This window comes from Urocitellus parryii, chromosome 4 (genome assembly GCF_045843805.1).
Source record: "Urocitellus parryii isolate mUroPar1 chromosome 4, mUroPar1.hap1, whole genome shotgun sequence".
Lineage (NCBI taxonomy): Eukaryota > Metazoa > Chordata > Mammalia > Rodentia > Sciuridae > Urocitellus > Urocitellus parryii.
This window is the reverse complement of record NC_135534.1, coordinates 203,940,301-203,963,433: the sequence shown is the minus strand read 5'-3', so window position 1 is coordinate 203,963,433 and position 23,133 is coordinate 203,940,301. Positions and strand designations below refer to the sequence as shown.

At 54.1% G+C, this 23,133-nt stretch overlaps 2 protein-coding genes across 4 annotated transcripts in view; one reads left to right on the top strand and one right to left on the bottom strand.

The window, feature by feature from the left end:
- The window catches only part of Eng (endoglin), a 32,017-nt gene extending 26,715 nt beyond the window's left edge, over positions 1 to 5,302 (top strand). Inside the window, exons 10-16 of the mRNA XM_077797118.1 lie at positions 954 to 1,091; positions 1,282 to 1,320; positions 1,723 to 1,839; positions 2,159 to 2,410; positions 3,295 to 3,349; positions 4,274 to 4,375; positions 4,505 to 5,302. Coding sequence (XP_077653244.1) covers positions 954 to 1,091; positions 1,282 to 1,320; positions 1,723 to 1,839; positions 2,159 to 2,410; positions 3,295 to 3,349; positions 4,274 to 4,375; positions 4,505 to 4,629 — 828 coding nt within the window. The 3' untranslated portion in view covers positions 4,630 to 5,302. The remainder of the gene's footprint in view (positions 1 to 953; positions 1,092 to 1,281; positions 1,321 to 1,722; positions 1,840 to 2,158; positions 2,411 to 3,294; positions 3,350 to 4,273; positions 4,376 to 4,504) is intronic.
- Positions 5,303 to 5,881: 579 nt separating this feature from the next.
- Positions 5,882 to 21,662, bottom strand: Fpgs (folylpolyglutamate synthase). Of its 3 annotated transcripts, none has more exons than XM_026386473.2 (15): positions 21,366 to 21,662; positions 12,333 to 12,461; positions 12,181 to 12,234; positions 12,033 to 12,097; positions 10,523 to 10,637; positions 10,340 to 10,417; positions 10,150 to 10,211; positions 9,948 to 10,050; positions 9,564 to 9,641; positions 9,163 to 9,310; positions 8,982 to 9,071; positions 8,108 to 8,258; positions 7,926 to 8,001; positions 7,159 to 7,225; positions 5,882 to 6,717 (listed from the first exon to the last, which is right to left on the bottom strand). In XM_026386473.2, exons 1-15 carry the CDS (start codon positions 21,486 to 21,488, stop codon positions 6,308 to 6,310), a joined length of 1,749 nt encoding a protein of 582 aa, XP_026242258.2. In that variant the 5' UTR covers positions 21,489 to 21,662; the 3' UTR covers positions 5,882 to 6,307. The 3 variants fall into 3 exon arrangements, with proteins under 3 accessions (XP_026242258.2, XP_026242257.2, XP_077653243.1); XM_026386472.2 differs by lacking the exon at positions 21,366 to 21,662 and adding an exon at positions 13,607 to 13,756; XM_077797117.1 differs by lacking the exons at positions 8,982 to 9,071; positions 21,366 to 21,662 and adding an exon at positions 13,607 to 13,756.
- Positions 21,663 to 23,133: the final 1,471 nt, after the last annotated feature.

Below are 23,133 nucleotides of genomic sequence, written 5' to 3'. Positions count from 1 at the left end.
CTGGAACTTCCCTGAGAGCCATCTCACCTGGAAGGCTAAGGTGGCCCCAGGGAGCTGGGACTCAGAAGCAATCAGAGGAGTCCTTGAGGAGTAGGTTTGTGGGTTAGCTGGACTCAGCTGCCCACTCAACTCTGAGACTCTGAGAATCTCTGATCCTACGAGGGTGACAGAAATTCTAGCGTTTGATACTTCCTAGATGGCTTGGCAAACTCTGGCCTGTTGACTGTGTAAACAAGGTTTTATTGGAACACAGACACAGTCATTTACAGCTGCTTTCAGGCTATGAGAACAAAGCTGGGTGATTAAAAAAAAGCTGGGCGATTACGACAAAGACCATATGGCCCCCCCCCTGAGATATTTACTGTCAGGTCCTTTATAGGAAAAGTTTGCACACCCCAGATCTGAAGGTGCATTCTGCCACTAGGGTCTGCATGCCCCGGGGTGTGAGAGATGATTATACGTGGACCCCTAATGAACGGTTTTAGTTTAAAACTTACATTAAAATAAAAGTATTAGGGCTGGGGATGTGGCTCAAGCGGTAGCACGCTCGCCTGGCATGTGTGCAGCCCAGGTTCGATCCTCAGCACCACATACCAAGAAAGATGTTGTGTCCGCCGAGAACTAAAAAATAAATATTAAAAATTCTCCTCTCTCTCTCTCTCTCTCTCCTCACTCTCTCTTTAAAAAAAAATAAAATTAAAATATTAATGAAGGAAATCAGACTCTTGAAGTCACAGATATTATTGCTTAGTACAAGGTGGAGTCCAAAAAGAAAGAAGTTCAAGAAAAGTTTTGTCTTAAATGGTTCAGGATGATGAGGTCGCACAAAAGGGAGAGGAGCAGAGGGGCTGGGGATTGGGACTGCTGAGCCATGAGCAGTCCTTGGTGCTGGCAGTAAGGGTCCGGCCCCAGGGAGCCTGGGCCTCCTAACAGTGCCACCCTCCCTGGCCCAGGCTCTCAGGTGCACCATCACAGGCCTGACCTTCTGGGACCCCAGCTGCAAGGCTGAGGACAGCGCTGATCAGCTCGTCTTGCGCAGCACCTACTCCAGCTGTGGCATGGAGGTGACCACACACGTGATCAGCAATGAGGTAGGGCTGGGCCAGAAAGGTGTCCCTGCAACTGTCCCCCAGTGCTCCAGGCTGAGGGGTGTTTGGGGGAGCAAGGTCTGGCACTCGGTGGCACAGGTGCGGTTTGGCCACATCCATAAGAGGGTGTGTCCGGTGGGAGACCCTCTGGGTCCTTTCCGGTTCTAAATAGCTCCTTGCTCTGTCTCTGCAGGTGGTGGTCAATTTCCTATCTGGCTTATCACCACTTCGGGTAAGATGGATGGTCACTATGCTGCCACCTGGTCCAGGGAGGGTCTGGTGCTGGGGGCTGGGGCCATGATCTTGTCAACCCAGGTGTTTCCAGTGTGCCTCAGTCTCCCCTTCTGTACACGGGAGATGCTGTGTGGGTTTTGCCGTCAGCCTCTCAGGTCGGAGGGTCCTAGCACGCCCTGGCTGTGTGGCTGTGGGCAGATCATACAACTTAAGGAGATCCTGTCTCAAAATAAAACATAAAAAAGGGCTGGGGATGTGGCTCAGTGGTAGAGTGGCCCTGGGTTCAGTCCCCAGTATGAAAGAAGCTGGTAAGGAGGCGACAAGAGGACTGCTGCCAGCCCGCCCCTCCTTCCTGGTGGTGCCACCCACCTGACCAAGTCTCCCTCCTGTGCTCCCACAGAAAAAGGTGCAGTGCATCAACACAGATGGCCTCTCCTTCCGGCTGGGCCTCTACCTCAGCCCACACTTCCTCCAGGCCTCCAGCACCATCGAGCTGGGGCAACAGGGCTTTGTGCAGGTATTAGGTGGGCCCAGTTACTCCCCAAGTCCTCTGGATTCCTAGGACTTCCAACATTCTTTCCAACATTACTACAGAAAAGACCAGAATTAAACTTCCAGTGGAGGGAGCTGGCCTGAGGGCTCGGGAGGGACAGAGAGGGATGGTATTGTTCTCAGTCACTGATTGGATGTCACCCTTCTATTTGCTCCAGGCAGACCCTGTCTGTCCTACTGTGAGGATTCAGGGGTGGGAACTCTGCCTTCTGGCTATTTCCAAAGAACAGAGGTGAAGGGTCAAGAAGAGCTGCCCACACCCTTCCCCCCACCTCTCCATGCAGGTGGGCATGTCCCCATTGATCCCTGAGGTCGTGCTTCAGCTTGACAGCTGCCACCTAGACTTGGGGCCTGAGGCAGACACGGTGGAACTCATCCAGGGCCGGGCAGCCAAGGGCAGCTGTGTGAGCATGCTGTCCCCCAGCCCTGAGGGTGACCTACGCTTCAGCTTCCTCCTCCGTGTCTACATGGTGCCCACACCCACAGCTGGCACCCTCAGTTGCACTGTGGCCCTTCGTCCCAGGACCTGGTCCCAGGTGAGTGGAGCCTGGTCCAGGCCGGCTTCAACAGTGGCTTCCAGCTCTGGCAGGGATGTGGCCCTACAGGGGGATGTGGGACCACCTGGTGAGGGGCAGAGCCAGAGTCATGCTTGTGGTCTGACAGCCGGGCTCTGGGGGCACTTGCTGCCACCTACAGCCTTCTGGTGGGATTGCTTTGTCTTGGGCAGAATCTGCAGCTCCAGCTTCCATCTGTCCATTTTCCTTCTGTCCGCAGGTCCATTCATCAATAATACCACTGTCCCACCCAGACATCTGTCCTTCCCCCAGCAATCTACCCACCATGTGGTATGATCACCAAAGTGATCCCAATGGATGGGGCCCTAGGAAAGGAGGACACAAAATCCTCACTTTCTGCCTTTGCTGGTGCCAATGCTTCATGGTCCAGTGAATCTTTGCTCTCAGGCACTCAGTGCTGGACACGTTTTCAGGGTCACCCCAGCTCTTTACGTGGAAAGTTCCTCACTATCAAAAACTGCCCTGGTTGTATGAGGCTGGGGGGGGGGGTGTCTTTGGGGCTGCCCCTAAGTGGGCCTTTCCCTCTGGCCAGCAAGCCTGGGCCTCCGAGCTGCTCATCACCTGGCTCATTGAGGTGTGTGCAAGGGTAATGGGCGCCCCACGGTGCCCACAGGCGTCAGGGGCTGCAGGGACTCATAGGAAAGTCCCTGGCAGGACTGTGGCTTGATGCCATCCCCCAGCAGATCCCCAGGCTCGCCCGCCAGCTCCCAGCTGGACCGTGGTAGAGGCAGGACTCACAGTCAGGGCTTTAGGCTGGGCTGTGACAGCCAGGGGCGCAGAGCCAGGGAGAGAAGGACACTGCCTCCCAAAGCCTGCGCCACACTCCTCTCTCCCCTCCCCCTCAGGAAGTCCACAAGACTGTCTCCATGCGCCTGAGCATCGTCAGCCCTGGCCCGCCTGGTGAGTTCCCCTGGGTCTCTCTGGGGTTTGCTTGGTTAGCTGAGTGGGAATCAGGGGACAGCTGAAGGATCTCAGGTGAGAAGCCCCGGAAAGGGGCAGAGTCCCCAGAGTCCCAGTGGCTGGAACAGCACACTGTAGGCTGCATCTTGATGGAGCCTCTGCTGTGACCACCCTGTGGAACACTGCAGGCCTCTTCTCCACCCCCTTGGTCACTGGCTAACCTTGCTGAGGGGCGGGGCCTGCTGGATGGAACATGAGGCACTGTGAGGGGTACTGGCCTTCTTGCTTCCTTGAGGCCCCCAGTGTGGGAGACACCTCTTCAGTCCAGTGCCCTCCAGTTTCTTCACTAGCTCCCCTAGAGGTGGCAGGCACTTTGTCATCCAGGAAGGGTGGTCCCCCAGCCCACAGCCAGGACCAAAAAAGCAGGGCAAATGCTCCCCTGCACAGATGGAAAGTCAGAGGCTCGAGGGGAGGCTGCCTGGCCTGTGGTCACAGGAGACAGGAGGGTGGAAGGACTGAGGCTTGGGACAACTCCTGCAGAGCTGAAGTGCCCTGGGAGGTGCTCTGGCCTGTTCCTAGCTGGCATAGGGCTCAGAGAGGGGCAGAGGCTGAAGAAAGGTCACTCTGTAGGGCTGGACAGGCTCTGGAGCCCGAGGCCCTTCTCATTCTTAGATGACTGTACCATCCTTACTCCCCAGTAATGCCTCTGCCAGGCTTCGGAGGCCGAGGCATGGCCCAGTAGGCCTGGCTGGCTGGGCCTTCTGGGTGGAGGGTCAGAGCTTAGTGCTGGGCATGGGTGTGGCCAGCCCATCTGCTGAATGAAGAGGTCAGGGTCAGTGGCAGAGCCAGAACTAGCACCCAAACCCCTGCTCCTGGCCCGCGCAACAGGGCGGGGTTGGGCTGACCACTGCTTTGGTCCTTCAGGCAAAGGCCTGGTCCTGTCCACCGTGCTGGGCATCACCTTTGGCGCCTTCCTCATCGGGGCCCTGCTCACTGCGGCACTCTGGTACATCTACTCGCACACGCGTGAGTATCCCAGGCCCCCGCAGGGAGCACCCAGGGCCCCCACCACCACCTGGGGCAGCCCGGCAAAGCCTCAGAGGGAGTGGGGAGCCCTGGCCGGGGCCCTGACCTCCGCCCCTGCCCCGCCCCCAGGTCCCCCCAGCAAGCGGGAGCCCGTGGTGGCGGTGGCTGCCCCGGCCTCCTCTGAGAGCAGCAGCACCAACCACAGCATCGGGAGCACCCAGAGCACCCCCTGCTCCACCAGCAGCATGGCGTAGCCCCCAGCCCGGAACCCTGGGCGCCCCCCTGCCGGAGAGACTGAGCAGCCACCAGCTGGGAACCACTGGCCACCAACTCTCCCCAGGACCCCAGTGCCTCCACTCAACTGAGGACGGAGCATGCTCTCTGCACCAGCCCTGCCCGCCCCCCTCTCAGGGGCCTGCTGCCAGCGGGGGCACCAACTTGGAACACCATGGGGTCCCCCCACCCCATTCCAAGAACCTCCAAACCCAGGGGCTCTGCGACACAGCTGCCCAGGACCACAGAGATGACTGCCTTGTACGTCCACTGCTGACAGAAACTCCAGTCCCAGCCATTTAACCTGGATGCTGCGCTGGCGAACTGTGCCGGGGCCCAGCCGCCCAGGCCAACAGCACCTCCGCCAGGGGAAGGAAAAGGGGCCCAGCCCAAGGCCACCTTGACCTGGTGCCCGTGGCCTCCACACCTGAACTGGTACAACTTTGGTGGGGGAAACAGAAGCCAAGAGGCGCCCGGTCTGAGAGTCCAGAAGGCAGCAAGAATAGTGGGGTGAGGGAGCCTAGCTCCCCCCACCACTGCCACATGGTGACCCCCTCCAGGCCACTGGACAGGCAGCAGGTGGAGAGTGGCCAGGCTGCTTGTCCTGGGCTCACCCCTGTATATTCACCATCAATAAATCAGACCTGAAACCCGTGCTGGGCTGGGCTGGGCAAAGGGGAGGGGCCTCTGGAACAATGAGGAGGGGGCAGCGTAGAGCAGTGCTGCCCACTAGGATGGCATGGTGGCAAATGTGGCATCTTGAGCAGTAGCAGGTGGCCAGGGCACAGCAGGTTTGATTGAAAGTCCCCTTTGCCACTCACTTGGTGGCACAGCCTTGGGATCGAGGCTTCGAGAGAACAAACACCAGGAGGTGCCATGCCACTTGCTCTGGGTTCAGGACACAAGCCCCCGACAACTCTGGGCTCTAACCCTGGACCTGCTGCTTACTGGCTGTGTGACTGTGGGCAGCTCCCATAGCTTCTTGGAGCCAGCCAGTCCCTCATCAACAAACCGAGTACGCCTCCTAGTTCACATGGTCTTCGCAAGGGCTACAAACCAGTACCTGGCATGTGGCCCACGAATGTCGGTCCAGGCTTCTCACAGACAGGCCACCTGAGGCTCAGACGCAGAGAACTTAGGCCACTGACCCAGGGCTCCCTCTACACAATCTGGTTGCTACAGCAGCTACAGCCCCAGCCCCCTGTCATCTGATGAAGGAACAAGGTTTTTCCATTGAAAAAAATTGACAGGGTTTAATTTACTCCAGCCATGCTCTTTCCCAGGGTGCTCAAGGCAGGGGTTCTCTCCTTCTCCAGAGGCCCTGGGAGAAGGAAAGATAGTGCCCAGCCCCAAGCAGAACCCTAAGCATGGCCAGGCAACTCACTCCATGAGCTGAGTCCGAGCCAGGAGGCAGGTGGGGTGGCAGGGAAATGGGCTGAGCTGCGGGCCTCCTACAACCGTTGGGGCCCTGGAAGCCCTGCTGTCCTGGCTGCAAGCAAGGTACAGGACCCCAGGGACAGGACATTCCCACTCCAACACCCACAGCCTGGGGTAGTCTCCGAATCAGGAAAGCAGAAATCAAAAGGCACCTGGTGTAAGTTCGTGGTGCTAAGCCGGGGCAGGTGTGGGAGGCTCCCACCCCCAACCCCACCACCTTGGCTACTGGGTCAAGGAGGGCTCCAGCAGCTTCAGGACACCGCCCACAAGGTGCAGGCTGCCCGTGACCAGCACGTGGATCGCAGTAGCCTCGCGGAGCACACTGGCCCCGTTGCTTGCCGTGGGGTGGGCAAGGAGGCCCCTGGGGAGGCTGGGTGGCTGGAAGATGGGGTCCCGGCCTTGGCTGATCCACTGCAAGGCGTGGGAGATGCAGCTGAAGACCAGGGAGCTGGAGCTGCAGGGCCGCGGGCCACGTGGGGCCAGCCGCAGGGGTGCCGGGCCGCCAGGCTCCAGGCTGGAGGGCCGCCAGAGGTCCCGGCGGGCCTGCTCCTCGTCCAGGCAGCTCCAGTGCTGCTGGTGTTGGAGGCAGCGGAGCAGCACCTGGTCCAACGTCACCATGAAGTTCTGCTGGTCTGTGGGGTACAGAGCCAGGCATGTCAGTGAAGGGGACAGGGACGGGGAGTGGGGAATGAGACAGAAGAAAGGGGCAGGTATGCGGTGTGCACCTCAGTTTAGCATCAGGCTCAGTACACCTCACCTCAACAGACTCTGCTGGCGGCCCCCACAGCAGACACGTGAGGAGGCGGAGCCTCGGGCCATTTCAACAACTTGCCTGAGGCCTGGGAGCCAGCCAGAGGATCCCGCCCACTAAGCTCAGGCTCTCCCCAGGCCTCACCACCCTCCTGGGCAATGGATGTCCGGGAGGCCTGGTTAAAAAATACAGATTCCAGAATTCTCCCCAGGTTGACGCAGGGCCTGGGATCTGCATTTTTTACAACAGTATTTCAAACTATTTAAAAACATAATGCCCCATCCCCAGCCCACCCTCAGGGACCACATCTTTCCCCTCTCACCTGCATTGTCTGTGGATGCCACCTCTGTCAGGTTGGGGCAGAAGACAGCATAGTCAAACTGGCAGGGCTTGAAGACCAAGGGAAAGACATGGTGTCACACTCCTGAGGGGACATCACCCACCCTGACCTCCACATGCCACCCAAGCTCTCTCAAGGCACTGCCCCTCCCTGAACTAGACTGACAGTGCAGAAGCCCAGCCATGGCACCAGCCCACTCCCCTCTGCTTCCAGGTACCTGTCTGGCCTCTGGGTTGGTGACAAGGGTACCACCTACTGTGCAGATGGGGGAGGGAGGATTGGGCAGAAACTTGCTTAAGGTCGCCCAACTAGGGAGCAGGCCCCAAATCCAGAGGAAAGAGCTTGCACAAATAGACAAGGTTCTGGACATGAACAGCCCCAGCTCCTGGGTCTGTGAAATGGGAGATGATCCCTAAGAGCCACTTCAGCCCTGATAGGCTGGGGTCCCCAAACACAGGCGGTATCTTAGTGGCAATCCAATTTCATGGAGAGGCATGTTGAGGCTCAGGAAAATGCCACTTCTTGTCCAGCGTCACATGCCAGTGACTAACAGGGCATGGCATGTGAGTGCAGAGCCTGCACCTTTAACCACCACGTGGCCCTCCCCGAACCCTGGCCAAGTCCGACTCCCCAGAGTGCCTGTGTTTGCACTTGACCCTCAGTACAATTCAGGAGCTGAGGAGATCCAGGTTCCCACAGCGAGAACCAGGGCTGCTGGGCTGCTGGCCACCCCCCACCTGGCCCCTCACCTGCAGTAGCTTCAGTAGGGCTGCGGAGTCCCTGTCGCCAGTGGAGTTGAAGAGCAAGACCCGCACCTCAGGCCCACTGCACCAGGGGAAAGGAACCAGACCAAGGTCAGAACAGCACCTCCAGTCCCTTCTTTGTGGTCCTGTCCCAGCCCTGCCCAAGGCCCCGCCCCTGCCATCCTCACCAGCTGGGCCTCTCACTTCGCTGCAGGGACTGGCGAAACCAACGCACACAGGCCTGCACACTGCTGGTGGTGTGCGCCCCGTCCAGGTACCAGGTGAGGGGCCCCCGCCGCAGCACTTGCGTCCGGCCTGGCCACTCAGTGTCCCGAAGCCCTGGTAGAGGCAGGCAGTGCTCGGGATCCTCTCCCACCCTAGTCCTCAGCTCTGCCCAAACTCCAAGCACACTGTCCCCACAGGCTGCCACTGCTAAGGGGCATCAACCCAAGAGCTTCTTACGGGTGCTAGTTGTTGGGTTTGAGGCTTAGCCTGCCTCACCTGGTGGAACCTTCCAGGCCACCCTGAGAAGGGGCTGCCATCATACACTAGCTCCACCTGACAGCTGGAGAGCCCTGAGCTCTCAGTGCCAGGGCGGGGCTAGGCTATTGTCCGAGATCTGTTCCAGCACTGTCACTAACCCCTGACAGCCAGCCAGGCACAGTGGGTATGTTGAAACCATCTTTTGAGGGGTGTGACAGCATGAGCACCTACTATGCATTGAGGGCTTCTGGGAGGACAAGAAGCAGATGGCCTGATGATGACAATGACAGGGACAGTAGCTACCACTGGCTGGGCACTTCTCCCACATCTTCCAGGCCCTGGGCTCAGCACCTTACTGATGTCACCTCAGCAAATCCTCACAACAGACCTGGCCGTGGGTCCTGTCATCGTCATTTGGCAGATGGGAAACTGGGGCTCAGACAGATTCGTGAACTCAAGGTCAGGGAGATACAGACCCTTAGGCACCCTCTCAAAGTGACAAACAGGAAGCCAAAAGAGACATCTGAAGGGGCACAAAGATGTGTGGTGGTCCTGGCTGGGCAGGAAGGTCCGACTCACCGTGCCGCATGTGGGATGTGGGCTGGAACACGGGTGCCAGGGGCAGCGGCCATGGCACACTTGGCCTGGACACCTTCAGCTTCCTGACGCCTATGGAGTGTGTGAGGCCCACCATGCTCAGGACCCTCAGAGGCAGGCTCCCGTGACTGCCCCCCACCTGCCCACTCGCCAGGCCACTCACCCTGGTGGTCCCGCCACTGCAGCCAGCAGTGCGCCAGCTGCAAAGCCAAGGCCGCGTTGGACCGCTGGTGCTCTCCCTCCAGGCCCAGGGTCAGTGGCTGCCCCCCTTCCTCCAGGGCTTCCAGTGGAGGGCACAGGTAGAGAGGACACTGCAGGGAGATGGGTGGCAGGCAGTCAGCAGAGTTGCCACCGCCACCTTGAGCAGAAAGCCCTCCCATGCCCATCTATCAGAGCCCACGGGGCCCTGCTCCAGAACCCAGAGATGTTCCAGGGGACAGCAGCTGCAGGGCTGGGCAGCTCCCACACTGCAGGGACAAGCACGCTGAGGTCCCCAGGAGAAAGCGCCTCTCCAGGCAGCCCAGACCCTCCCCGCCCACCACCGCCCCATCCAGTCCCACTCACTGAGATCTGCTGGGCTCGATCCCTCAGCACAGCCAGGGGACCCTCTGGCTGGAGCACGGTGAAGGCAGGGACGCCATGCTGCATGGGCCAGGAAGAGTGAGATGGGTGGCCGGGGTCCTCCACCCTTCCCTCTCTGGCCCCCACAGATCTGGGTCTGAACCGCCACTCAGCCTCTCGTCCCTTGTGTTTCAATGGGGAGACTGAGGCCAGAGAAGGGCACAACCTGCTCCACACTGTGAAGGCAGGACAAGAACCCAGACCCTGCTCATGGCCAGGACCTTGTCCTGAGTCAGGACACAAAGGCCTGTCCCAGCCCTACTCCTCTAAACCTGGGGCCAGGGCCAGGCCCCCATGTACTTCCCTGCCCCCAGCCTGCCTGATCACCTTAAATATGCCCCCTTTCTGCCATGCAATCTTCTCCACTGTGTCCCCCAGAAGGCTGGTGTGGTCGATGCCGAGAGAGGACACTCCACACACCACAGGTTTCCTGCAGAAGACAAAAAGGTCAGGACGCCCCACCCTGAACCACTGGGCAGCAGAAGGCCTGGTTCCTAGACCCACTCCAGTCCATAGGCGCTGCCTTCACCTGATGATGTTGGTGCAGTCGTAAGCCCCGCCGATGCCCACCTCCACCACTGCCAGGTCCACCTGCAGAAAACCAGATGGCAATGGCAGGAGTAGCAGGTACACCGATGTCATCTAGAACCAGGAGTCCCAGCCTACTGAGGTCCTGTCCCCAATGCCTCAGATCCAGTGTTCTGGGAGTGAGCACACACCTTCTCTTGGAGAAAGACGTGGAAGGCCATGAGTGTGAGGAAGCGGAAGTAGGCGGGCATGGAGACACAGCTGCCATCCTGTGGCACAGAAACGCATTAGGGTCCGGGCCCCCACAGCCCCTGCTCTGGGATGATGGGGTCTTAGAATGTGCAGCACCCCCTACCCCACCCTGGCATGGGCACCTTGGTGTTCTCCAGCTGGTGATAGAGGCGCCAGAAGTGCTTGGTGAAGAGCTCAGGGCTGATGGGCTGCCCGTTGATGCGGATCCGCTCACGCACCTGCACCAGGTGGGGAGAGCTGCCGGGAGACGGGTCATCGGGACTCCCTTTCCAAGCCCCAGGGCCTTCCCCTGCCCTGCAGTCAAACTTGTCTTTGGAAAGACACATCTGACCAAGTCACTCCCCTGCTGAATATCCTCCCAAGGCTCCTGAGGCCCTCAAGAGAGACCCAGCTCCTCGCACATCCTCTCAGGCCCTGCAGAGGCTGATGTCCTGGTCTCTAGGCCTCACCTCTCCCTGCCCCTGGGCTTCTCCCTGTGCCCCACTCCCTCTGGGCTGTTTTTAGTCCCTCCAGCCCCCATCTTCCCCTTTCTATCTCCAGGCCCTTGCACTGCACTCCCCGCATCAAGACCTGGCCCACCCTACATCACAGGTCTCATGTAAGACACCCCCTTCAGAGGGAGGGAAAGGCCCCTCACTCTCATCATGGTCTAGCCTGTTCTGAGGGCTCCAAAAATCCCTTGCTCTCCCCATCACACACCAATCAGTCACTCTGCTAACACATGTCTATCTTTCTGCCCTCAAGGACAAGGCCCATTCTTTTGTGTTTATGCCACATCTCTGGATGGCCACAAAGACACATGGACCCAAGCCAACAGTTAAGGCTTCTACCCAAAAATATTATTTTAGAAGACAGATCATTGCCTTATATGTGTCACATAACATTTCGGCCAACGGATGGAACACATAATCCTGTAAGATTACATCACGTAGTGATATCACATCTTAGTTATATAAGTACTGTTTGGCTTGGATCTGGAGTGTCCACCCAAAAGCTAAGGTGTTGAAAGCAAGGTGCCCAGAACAGAAAGGTTCAGAAGCAGGGCTTTTAGGTAATGATAAAATCATGAGGGCTCTGACCTCATCAGTAGATTAATCCATTTACTGGATTAATCCACTGATAGGTGAATGGACTACTGGAAGGCAGGACCTAGTTGGAAGAAGTATATCAAGGGGTGTGCCTGCTCTTTCTCTCTCTCAGCTTCCTGGCTTCCAAGAGCTGACAGCTTTCCTACACCTCGCCCTTCTACCATGATGTTCTCCCTCGCTCAGGCCCAGAGCAATGAAGTTAGATGACTGTGAACTAAACCTTGAGTGAAAATAAACTTTTCCTTCTCTCAGTTGTTCTTGTCAGGTACTGATGGAACACTGACTAACATAAGTCTATCCGTGATGCTTGTGCAACAAAACTGCCTAATGACATACTTCTCAGCACATCACTAAATGATGTGGCTGGATTTGAATCGCCAAACACCCTCTCACACTGAGCCCTTCTCTCCATTTCTTTTTTCCTTTCCGCCCCCACCCTCCCTCACTGTGGCATTGGGGATTGAATCCGGGGCCTTGCAGCTGACCTCACTCTGGTTCCACAGCCCCCAGAGAGCTAGGAGACACAACCCTCCCAACTCAGTACCTAAAGAATCCTGTCTTCAGGCCATAATTCCGGAGGATATGTTCAGTGAAGGCACAGGTGGAGCCCTGGAAAGAAAAGGTGTTACGTGGACAGGCCCTACTCCACCAGCCTACCAAGTGGACATTGACCCATGGGTCCTGCCCCTCACCTTCCCCTTGGTCCCAGTGACATGTATGATATTCAGTTGGTCCAAGTCCTCCACCTGGAACAGAGAGATGAGGTCCCCATCTCAGCCACGGCATTCTCAGGCAGACTGGGGGTGGGGGTGTCAAGAGTAGTCACAGGCTTTTCCTTCATTACCTGCAACCCACTCCGTGCCAGGTACACCTCCATAGCTTCCAGCTGTGTCTGTGGATCACCCCGTTCACGCTTCACCTGCTCCAGGTAGCTGGCATTGGTCTGCAGGGTGTTGAGCATGCGCACGGCATCCTGGTAACCACAGTCCCCAGGTAGCAGATTAAGGTTCACTAAGGGTTCTTAGGGACACAGGCACCCAGCATACCAGTGACCAAGCCAGGGTACTAGGCCTACCAAGACAGCCCTTCTGCCCCAGCCTATAGGTTAAGCAATGGGGAGAGAGCAGTGGCATCTTTCCAACTCTGGCAAAGATGGGAGCTTGCGGCAGTTCAACCCCACCCAGGGAGTGCCAGGCAGAGAGGGCAGCAAGACTAACGGAACCAGCTTTGCTTCCTGCTTTGGCTCCCAGGACCTTATCCACTGGGTCTTCACCCTCATACTTGGCCCTTATGAGGCTTGGCCCTCATTCCCTCCACCACCATTCTGGCTCCTACTAGGCTCAGGCCAGAACCACATGCTAGGATCTTAGAATTCTGGAACTCCTGGAGGAGTTAGATTCTACATCTAATCCTGAGGACTCTGGGGTTCCACATTCTGACCCAGAGCACAGCTGCCTGAAGCAACCAGGTGGAGAAGAGCAGGGTCTTCCATCAGAAGGGCCAGGTAGATTCCACATCTGGAGAAGCCACAGGGCATGGGGAGTAGGGGTGCTGTTTATTTCCCCTCAGGCCTCAGAACTGTGACTCTTGCCCTCGAGGCTTCGTGGGTAGGATGGAGGCCCCATTCCCCTCAAACCAGTGCCACCAGCCTGCCTGGCCTCAGGTTCTGGTCTCTGGTCACCAGGTCCTGGCACAGCACCCGCACATGTTTTCTGTGTTCCTGATTCTTGGGCCCTCCACGGCCCCTGATTCCTGCTCGCCCCACCATTCCAGGCCCTTGGGTCCCTAATTTTCTGAATCCCGGAGACAGCGCTCCCAGACTCCCGAATTCCGTCCCCCAGCGCCCCCTGCACTGATGGCGCAGACTCGGGAGGGTGCTGTTATTCCTGAGACCAATTGTGCCTCTGGATCTCTCGATCTTATCACCAACGTCCCTTCCCTCTCTACTGGGGGACACTAACAGCCTAAGAATTCCGAAATCCGGCGACCGGAGCCCAACTTCCTGTTCCCTGTCCCCGCCCCCGGAGTCCCCCGTCCCAAGCTGCCGGTTTCCCCAAAGCTGGCGGAGTCCGGCCCACGTGTCACTGCGCCACCGCCCCCCGCCGGCCCCCCAGCTACCTGATACTCCATGCCGGGCTCCTGCGGCGCGGGCCGCGCGCTCAACTCCCGCCGCGCCGCGCCCTCGGGCGTTGCACCACGCGCAGGCACAGCTGCCAGGGACAGAGCCGCGCGCAGGTGGCTCCGCGCCCACCACATAGTCCCGGTGCGCGGGAGAGCTAGGCCGGGCGGGAAACGCCCGCCCCGCCCTGACGCGCCCCTGCCCTCGGCCAATCAGCGCCGCCCAAGACCTCCTCTGCACCAATAGGAATCGGCGCCTTCCCCTGAGCCGTCCTGGTGGGGGGGCAGGACCCCGAGCGCCCGGCAGCTCCGAGTGCTTCCGAGGCGCGCTCCCCTCGCGGCCTTTCGTTTAAAGGGATATGCACTCCTTTAGTCACCACCCTCCGTAGGACCCTGCCGCACGTCCCAAAATAGCCAGTCCCTGTCAGCAGCCCTCAGCCCCTGCTCCCGGCCCGGATCGAGTGACAGAGCTGGCGGACACCTTATGGAGGTCACCGAATTCCTATCCCGAAAAGCCCCGACTCGGGGCAGGCACCGGGGATGCGACCTCTGGCCTCGGGAATGTGACAAAGCCCGGGCTTCTACCCTCTCGGAGCCCCTAACCGACCCTGAGGGGCTTGGGAAGGCTTCCTGGAGGAAGCGACGTCCCAGCTGAAGCCTATGGGGTGTGGGGAGAGACTTCCAGGCAAAGAGGGGAGCCGTGTGTGAAAAGCAAAGATCAAAGAGAAAACTGGGCGCTTTCACCTGGGGCTGCTCCCAGTACCGGGACGCCGGATTTACTGCGGAGTCTCAGCGCCATAAAGAATTTGGATTAAATTTGATGGCATTAAAATGGTTTTATGGAGGAAGGACATGATCGGATTTGTACTTGGGAAGCGCCCTGGGGCTGTGTTACTGTATGGAGAATGGATTTGAGGGGCATGGGGGAGGGGGTTAAGCAGTAATGAGGAGGCTCCCCATTTGTGCTAGCATGAAAAAGTGTCATCGTGAGATCCTTATGACAGCTGAGGCTCAGAAAGGGAGAGGGGGTGCTGCACTAGGGAAAATCCCTGGATAAAAGGCCATCCTTCAAATTACTGATGGGATCTCGGTACCGCTGTCCTCTCTCCCTCTTTCCTGCATTGAGGTAAATATTTATCAGAAACTGCTTTGAAATAGCAAGTGATGTTGGGGAAGAGTCCATCATTAGCAGGACTTCTGCTCTTGGCACACTGCTGGCACCCCCAGGTCTCTGTGGAGAGGGGTGCTTTCCTATTTTAGTTTCCTTCTTGTTTTATCATTGAAACTGTATACATATACATGCATATTATTTAGTAGTTGTATAAACATAATAAGAAGCTTTAAGCGCTTTTCTTTTGCTTATCTTTCCCTCAAACAGACACTTCCTTCTTGAGTAATCCCAACTGACAGCCAAGCATGTGCATCCCACAATTTTCTATGCTCTTGAAATCACAAACACACTAGATATTTTTAGGGCCTCGATGCAATATTCTGATTCCTCTTAATTTTCTTATTCAACAATAATCTTATAGGGAATCTTCTAGACATGTATTGGACCAGAATGTGCTCTAAACACCATGGACCCAATTGCTCATTCCATCCTCAGATCAACCCTGTAACACAAATCCTAGCGCCTTCATCGTCCTTGCTACACAGGTGAGGAAACTGAGGCACAAGAAGTATAGTCCCTTGCTCAAGTGACAAAATCAAGATTTGAATTCTGGCCCCAGGTTTCCAAGGACCAGAAATTATTCTCAGTCTCTATACTTCTCTTCTCTGCCTCTCTGGGGACACTGCAAGTTCAGTGTCTTTAATGGCTGTCTGGCCTTCCTAGGAGCACCCCCAACTTGGCCGAGAAAAGCATTCCCTCTGTGGTGGGGCTTTGAAGCTATGGCTAGGCATCTGCATCCAGACACTTTTTTTTCTAAGAGTCAGATTGCATGGAATGGGAGTGTTGGGTCCAGGATGTTTGTATTGCTTTCCCCCAATGTAGCTGCATCCCACCAGCTGTGTGTGAGGAGGATCCCAGGCCACTGGGTGGAGAGTCCAATCTCATGGTTTCCCTGCATTTCCCTGGCTGTAGTGAATTTGAGCATCTTTTGATGTGTCTATTTCAGTAAATGGCCTCACTCATCTTTGGCCCTTTTTCCTTTTTATTTTTTTTTAATTTTAGTTTTATTTTTTTAGTTGTTGATGGACCTTTATGTTATTTATTTATATGCGGTGCTGAGAATTGAAACCAATGCCTCACACATGCCAGGCAAGTGCGTTACCACTGAGCCACAGCCCCTGGCCCTTTTTTCCAACATCTGTCAATTATAAAAACATTTACTGGATCCAACATAGTAAAGAACACCTGTAATCCCAGCAATCCCAGGGATTTTGAGGCAGAAGAATAGCAAGTCAAGGTCAGTCTCAAGCAACATATCAAGATCCTATCTCAAAACAAACAAACAAATAAAATATATAAGGGTCCTGATTGTAGCTCAGTGATAGAGCACTTGTCTAACATGTGCAAGGTGCTGGGTTCAATCCTTAGTACAGCAAAAATTAAATGAATAAGTAAGTAAAATCACAGATATTAGTGTCAGTTCTGTCCTCTGTAGGGCAAGTATTTTTTGTAGAACTACAAAGTCTGAAGGAGGTGACATTGAACCTTTAGACCATTCCTCCAATGAGATGCTAGGAACAGATGTCCTCTTCTGTGGCAAGGTAGAAGGTCCCCCTTGTCAGCATTCCTTTCCTTTTCCTTTTCTTTATTTCTTTTTTTTTTTGGGGGGGGGGAATTGAACACAGAGGTGCTCTACCACTGAGCCACATCCTCAGCCCTTTAAAAAATTTTTTTAAAATTTTTTAGTTGTAAATGGACACTATACCTTTATTTTATTTATTTATTTTTATGTGATGCTGAGTATCAAATCCAGTGCCTATGTATTTAGGCAAGCATTTTACCACTGAACTACAACCCCAGCCCACTTTTTTTTTTTTTTAATTTCTGATACAGGGTCTCTGTAAATCACTGAGGCTAATCTCCAACTTGCAATCCTCCTGCCTCAGCCTCCCAAGTCACTGAGATTACAGGTGCACAGCATCATACCCTCTCTACATTCCCAACTCTGATGTTTAATTTCTTTTCCCTCTGCCTTGAGCAAAGTCTGGATCAAGGCTTCTCTAGAGCAGGTGAATTTACAGAGCCAATGATTTGACTCCTTGAGCTACAGATCTCAGCCCTGCTTGGAAACAAGTAGACATAGGGGACAAGAAACAGCACTGAAAATTCTGGAGATCCAAACTGATCATCCCAGTTTTTCAGGGAAATTATAAGTGAAGGCCAAGGCCTTGGGCAGGTAGGTCGCCTGTCCTGTGAACCCCTGTATCCCATAGTTTCTGAGAATGAGTTTCAGAGTGATGCTTGGAATTTTGTTTGTGCCGTACTGGGGATTGAACCTTGGGTTTTAATTTTGAGACACTGTCTCGATAAATTGCCTGGGCTGGCCTCAAACTTGTGATCCTCCTACCTCAGCCTCCCAAATTGCTGGGATTATAGGTGTGCACCACTTGCCCAGCAATGCTGAGAAACATTCAAGTGTCAAAATTTAAGGGTGAGAAGTGGGGTAGAATGGATTTCTATTCTTTTCCTTATTAAAACTATTTATTTTGTATTTCAGTTCTAATATTTTTGCAGTATAACACATCATATCAAACAAAGTTCCAGAAAGGTGTAGACAAGAAAAACACCTCCTCCCCAGGAGCCCAAGTGCTCCCATCCTGATTCCTTCCCCAAAAGCAATCAATGTTATCAGTCTGTGATCTTTCCAGAGATATTTTATGCATTTACAAGCAATTAAAATATATGTTAATTTTCCTTTTATGCTCATATATAGCATCAGGCTATGTATAGGTGAGTCTGCAATGTACATATTCCATAACACCCCCGCTTTTTTTTTTTTTTTTTTTGGTATCAGGAATTGAACCTGGGGAATTTAATTACTGAGCTACATCCCCAGCCCATTTTAGTTGTTGATGGATCTTTATTTATATTTGGTGCTGAGAATTGAACCCAGTGCCTCACACATGACAGGCAAGTGCTCTACCACTGAGCCACAGTCCAGCCCCCCAGCCCATTTTTATTTTTTAGTTTGAGACAGAGTCTCATAAATTCCTTAGGGCCTTGCAAAATTGCTGAGGCTGGCCTTGAACTTGCAATCCTCCTGATCTGCTGGGAATACAAGTGTGGGCTACTATGCTTGGCCCATAACCCCTTTTTCCCCTTCCTTTCATGGTGCTGGGATCATGCTAGGCAAGTGCTCTCTTGCTGAGCTACATCCCTAGCCCTCTACAACCCTTATCCAGGACCTCATTTTTTTTTTTTTTGGTAGTTAGGGTACGAGGGGTTGAACTCAGGGGCACTCAACCACTGAGTCACATTTCATTTAGAGACAGGGTCTCACTGAGTTGACTGAGTTGCTTAGTGCCTTGTGTTGCTGAGGCTAATGTCTGCCTCAGCCTCCTGCGCTGCTGGGATTAGAGGCACACATCACCACACCTGGCAGGATCTCATTCTGAACTGTGTTAGTATACAAGAGCTACCTCGCTGACTGATTTGTGTTTCTGAAGCCGCCAGTTCTCCATGGTGTGGAAATACTATTGCATGTCCGGCTGGTCCCCCATGAGTGGATGCTCAGGTTATTTTCAATGTTTTGCCATCAAGGGTTCAGTACATAACTTTACCCTCACTGTTTCTTGCAGCCAAAGGATCAGTTCCAAGAAGCTGGGTCAAAGGTTATTGTACTTAACATTTCTATACACAGTGCCACATTATCCTCTTGAGAGTGGGTGCCCCTCTGGCAGGCTACAAGCCAGCAGTTTCTTCACATCCTATTGACACAGTCTGTGCTTACCAATGGAATGGTAAGGAGGGGTGGTACCAGGGACTGAACCAGGGATGCTTAACCACTTGGCCACATCCCCAGCCCTTTTTATTTTTATTTTGAGACAGGGTCTTGCTAAATTGCTGAGGCTGGCTTTGAACTTTTGATCCTCCTGCCTCAGCCTCCCAAGCCTCTGGGATTACAGGCATGTGCCACTGTGCCACTGCACTGTACCCCAGTTCATTTTTGAGACAGGATCTTACTAAACTACCCAGCGTGGCCTTGAACTTGCAATCCATTGGCTCAGCCTAGACTAGGTAGACTAGATTATAGACACGTGCCACATGCCTGGCTTCTTTGTAACTTTTGGATTTTGAACTATGTGGTGGTATTGCCATTTCAAAATAAACTTTAAAAGAGTTTTATCGCTTGCCTAGCATGTGTGAGGCACTAGATTTGATTCTCAGCACCACATACAAATAAATGAAATAAAGGTCCATCAACAACTAAAAAAAAAAAAAAAAAAAAAAAAGAATATTATGAGCAGGGCATGGTGGCACATGCCTGTAATTCCAGAAATTTGGGATCAGGCTGGGCAATTTAGCTAGACCCTGCCTAAAAAAAAAAAAAAAAAAGTGTGGGGGTGGTAGCTGGGGTTGTGGCTCAGCAGTATAGCACTCACCTAGCACATGCGAGGTGCTGGGTTTGATCCTCAGCACCACATAAAAATAAATAAATATTGTATCAAACTACAACTAAAAAAATAATATTTTAAAAAAGGCTGGGGAGGGCTGGAGATGTGGCTCAAGCGGTAGCGCGATCACCTGGCATGTGTGCGGCCAGGGTTCAATCCTCAGCACCACATACCAACAAAGATGTTGTGTCCGCCGAGAACTAAAAAATAAATATTAAAAATTCTCTCTCTTTCTCTCTCTCCTCTCTCTCTCTCTCTTTAAAAAAAAAAAAAAAAGGCTGGGGAGTTAGCTCAGTGGTCAAGCGCCCCCTGGACTTATTTCCCATAATGCAAAAAACAAACAAACAAACAAAAAAAACAATGAAAAGTGTTATGAATTATTTAAAAATGCTGGAGCCTGGGAACATAGTTCAATGGTAGAGCACGTGTCTAGCATATGCAAGGCATTGGGTTCAATCCCCAACAACAACAAAACAAAACATTGTTCATAGAGCAAGCCTAGTGATGACTAGTATGGATATTACTCTTTAAAATAATTATAATTTAGGAAACAGCTGGGAAGTATTCTCTAAAAGCTGACAGTGATTAGCTCTGGGTAGTAAGACTAGAGATGACTATTTTTTTTTTGTGCTCCCTTTGTCCAAGTACCAAAACAAACAAACAAAAAAAAAACAAAAAAAACCTCTCAGGTCTCCTCCATGCCAAGTGCTAAACCTTAGCACAACTCCCCCATTTTATAGGTGAGGAAACAAAACCAGAGAGGAATCACCTGCTAAGGTCACAGCTGGCAAGTGGCAGAGCAAAGATTCAGCTTAAATCCAGCTCTGGTTGATTTGGGTGGGTCCTGATCCCAGTCCTCTAATCAAGCTGGGGCTCCCTGGCTACTGTTATTTATTTATTTATTTTTTAAGATTTCTTTTTTAGTTGTAGATGGACACAATACATTTATTTATTTATTTTTATGTGGTGCTGAGGATTGAACCCAGTGCCTCATGCATGCAAGGCAAGCGACCCACCACTGAGCCACCACCCCAGCCCCTCCCTGGCTACTGTTTTTAATTTGAGTTCTCTCTGGATTGCACTGGGCTGAGACTGTCAAACCCATCAATTCATTTAATCCTCATGCTGTCCCTCAAGGGAAGGGTGTATTCTGAGATCCATTTCTCAAGGCAGACAAAAAGGGCCTAATAGCAAGAGTGGCTTAATCACTTAGAGAATCTGCAACATCAGGCGCCAAGCTCCACCCCCACATCAATCCTGGTCCCTGCTCCCATCTGGCCTGTGCCTTGGAAGGTGACTAGGGTCACCTGGTCAACAGGGTCTTGAGCTGGCTTTTACTTGAGGGAGACCCCATGGCTGGTGAGAAGCCCCCGGGGTGCATCCTCAGTTCTCCCTCCCTGGCTGAGGGAGGCCGAGCCCTAGTGCCAAGAATGATCCATCATGTGTCCCTGGGTGTCAGTTCACCTCTCTGGGGCTCTACAGTGAGGAGGTATGGATGGCTTCAAATGGCTCCACTCCCAAACCCTGGCCATCTGGGGCTGCCCCTCCTCCACTGCCCTTTTGGGGGATGCTGGGTGAGCCCCAACACTGCAGTTCACAGCCAGAGCTTCACTTTGGGTTGCAGCCCCGAGAGGAGGCAGGTGCTCGCTCACAGTCCCCTCCTACCCAGGAGAAAGAGGCTGGGTGAGCTGTCTGGTGTCAGGATATGAATTCTGACCTCCCCTCGGGGGCCCCCATAGCCCAGCCTGAGCTGCCAGCCCAGTCGGTCTCTGCCCGAGCTGAGCAGAAAGCCCAAGGGTGGCTGTCCAGCTCCCATCCCAGGCGCCTCGTCTCAGAGCCCCAGACCCCCATGTGTCAAGCCATCCCCACCTCCAAGGACTGCACTGAGGCTGGATGAGGAAGCACAGAGCCCAGAGAACAGCGCCAGGGCTGTGCCCTTGGGCCCAGCAAAGTCCAGTAATCTCCAAATGGCCGAGTCCTGACCTCCTCGTCAAAAAGCACAGGAAATAATGGCCCCACTCTCCGGAAACCTCTCCCTCAAGTTTCCCCAAGCACATTTTAGCTGTCCCCACTGTCCAGCCCAGGCCCCCCCTGGGCCTGCAGTCGTTGAACCCCTGAGCGATATTTACACCCACCGTCCACGGGAGGCACGCCAGCAAGGGGAGGCGCCTTGCCCAGGTCACTGCTGGCCTACCTGGAAGGAGGCAGTTTTGACTGCTGAAGGACCTCCAGATGAGCTCTGCCACTCCATGCTCACTTCCCACCACAACTTCTCAGCCATCGGCCAAGACACAGGCAGGAACCTGGCACCTGTCATCCCTTGGTTTCCTGCTCTCCTCCCAGAGTGGGGGGTACTCGCAGGTATAAACCCCTCTGCCAGGCCACCTCCGAAGGGCGGCAGCAGGGACTGTGAGCCCAGCTAAGCCAGAGAGGGGAAGGCAAGCTGGGAGACTCCCAAGGCCTCCCCTGTCCTGATGGGCCTGGGACAGAAGTTCTGGCCTTTCCAGCCTGCAGGGAGGGGTTCCTGCCCTCATCCTGGAATCAGCCCAGGGACATCCCAGCCGGGACTGGCTGGTTTCCTGACTACAGAATCTCAGTTAAATAACAACTGGGCAGAGGTTAAAGGTGAGCAGCAGGAGGAGGGGAGGTGGGTTGGGGAGAGATGAGGGCGGGAAGGTTGGTCTATCTGGGAGACCTCCAGACCTTGGCGTGGAGCTGGACTCTGACCCCCCTCTCTTCCTCGTCCAGCTCACCTCCTCTTTGTGAGGGCCCATTTTGCTCTGGCCCTGATAGGCTAGGATGGGACACAGGTCCAGCAAGGTTACAGGGTGCCCCTGACTTAACAGACCAAGTCAACTGGAGGAGTTCTTCTTCCACCATGTTGGTCCAAAAAAGCCAGATCACAAAACTCAGTCCCAGCCTGCAGGGCATGGCGACATTAAGAGCACCTGCAAGTGATACTTGTCCACAGTGGAATATAACTCAGCCATAAAGAAGAATGAAATCACGGCATTTGCTGATAAATGGATGGAACTGGAGACTATCATGCTAAGTGAAATAATCCAATCCCCCAAAACCAAAGGAGTCTCTGAGGTTCACTGGATTGGAGGGTGGAGTTGGAGGAAGGGAGGGGGATAGGAATGGGAAAGATAGCAGAATGAATCGGACGTCACTTTCCTGTGTTCATATATGAATATGTGACCACTGTAACTCCACTCCATGTACAACCACAAGAATCGGAAGTTATACTCCAATGTCAAAACACACTCCAGTCATGTATAACTAAAAAAATAAAATTTTTAAAAATAACATTTTATTATCCTTAAGCAAAAAATAAAGAGCACCTGCAAATGAACTGGCAAAAAGCCTTCACAGCCAGCCACCTCCCAGCAAGCTGCAGGAGAGCGGCTGTGTGCTGGAATAGCCCCAGGAGGCCCGCGGAGGGCACACTTGTATTCTGAGTCACACATCTCCCTCCACAGATGGGGGCAGCACCCATGTCATATGCCAAGCCAGTGTCTGGGCTCCGGCAGCCCCAGCTCCTCCCAGCCATTAAGAGGTGGACCCTGGGGAGAAGGACTGGGAGAGAACTTGGAGCCAGCAGCTCCAGGGCCCAGGGCCTACTGTTTAAAAATGCGGTTTATTGCCAGAGTGAAAACACTAACAGACGCCGGAGGGCAGAAACACCTGTCCCCACAGGTGTCTGAAGACTTCGTAGCTCTGCAACTGTATCACCCAACCCCCCGGTTCCCTTGGGATTTCTGCTCCCATGTTACTCTGACCCGTTGCCCCAATCCTTTTCCCTCCTCCTCCACTATTTTGTTCTCCACAGAATTTACTCCATCAGACTAGTCTGGACCCATAAGAATGCGAGTTCCACAGGTGGGAACTGCTTTGTTCTTGGAAGTTATCAAGTTTGGAAGCGTCTGGTCCTTGGAAGGACCTTGATGAAGGATGTCAAC

Excerpts from the sequence above, each read along its gene's own strand:
- Fpgs (XM_026386472.2), bottom strand. The coding sequence starts at position 13,744 with ATGTGGTGGGCGCGGAGCCACCTGCGCGCGGCTCTGTCCCTGGCAGCT. Across the intron at positions 10,638-12,032 it reads CTGAAGACAGGATTCTTTAG|CTCTCCCCACCTGGTGCAGG; the intron begins GTACTGAGTTGG and ends GTCTCCCGGCAG. Across the intron at positions 9,072-9,162 it reads GCAGTGGCGGGACCACCAGG|GCGTCAGGAAGCTGAAGGTG; the intron begins GTGAGTGGCCTG and ends CACACTCCATAG.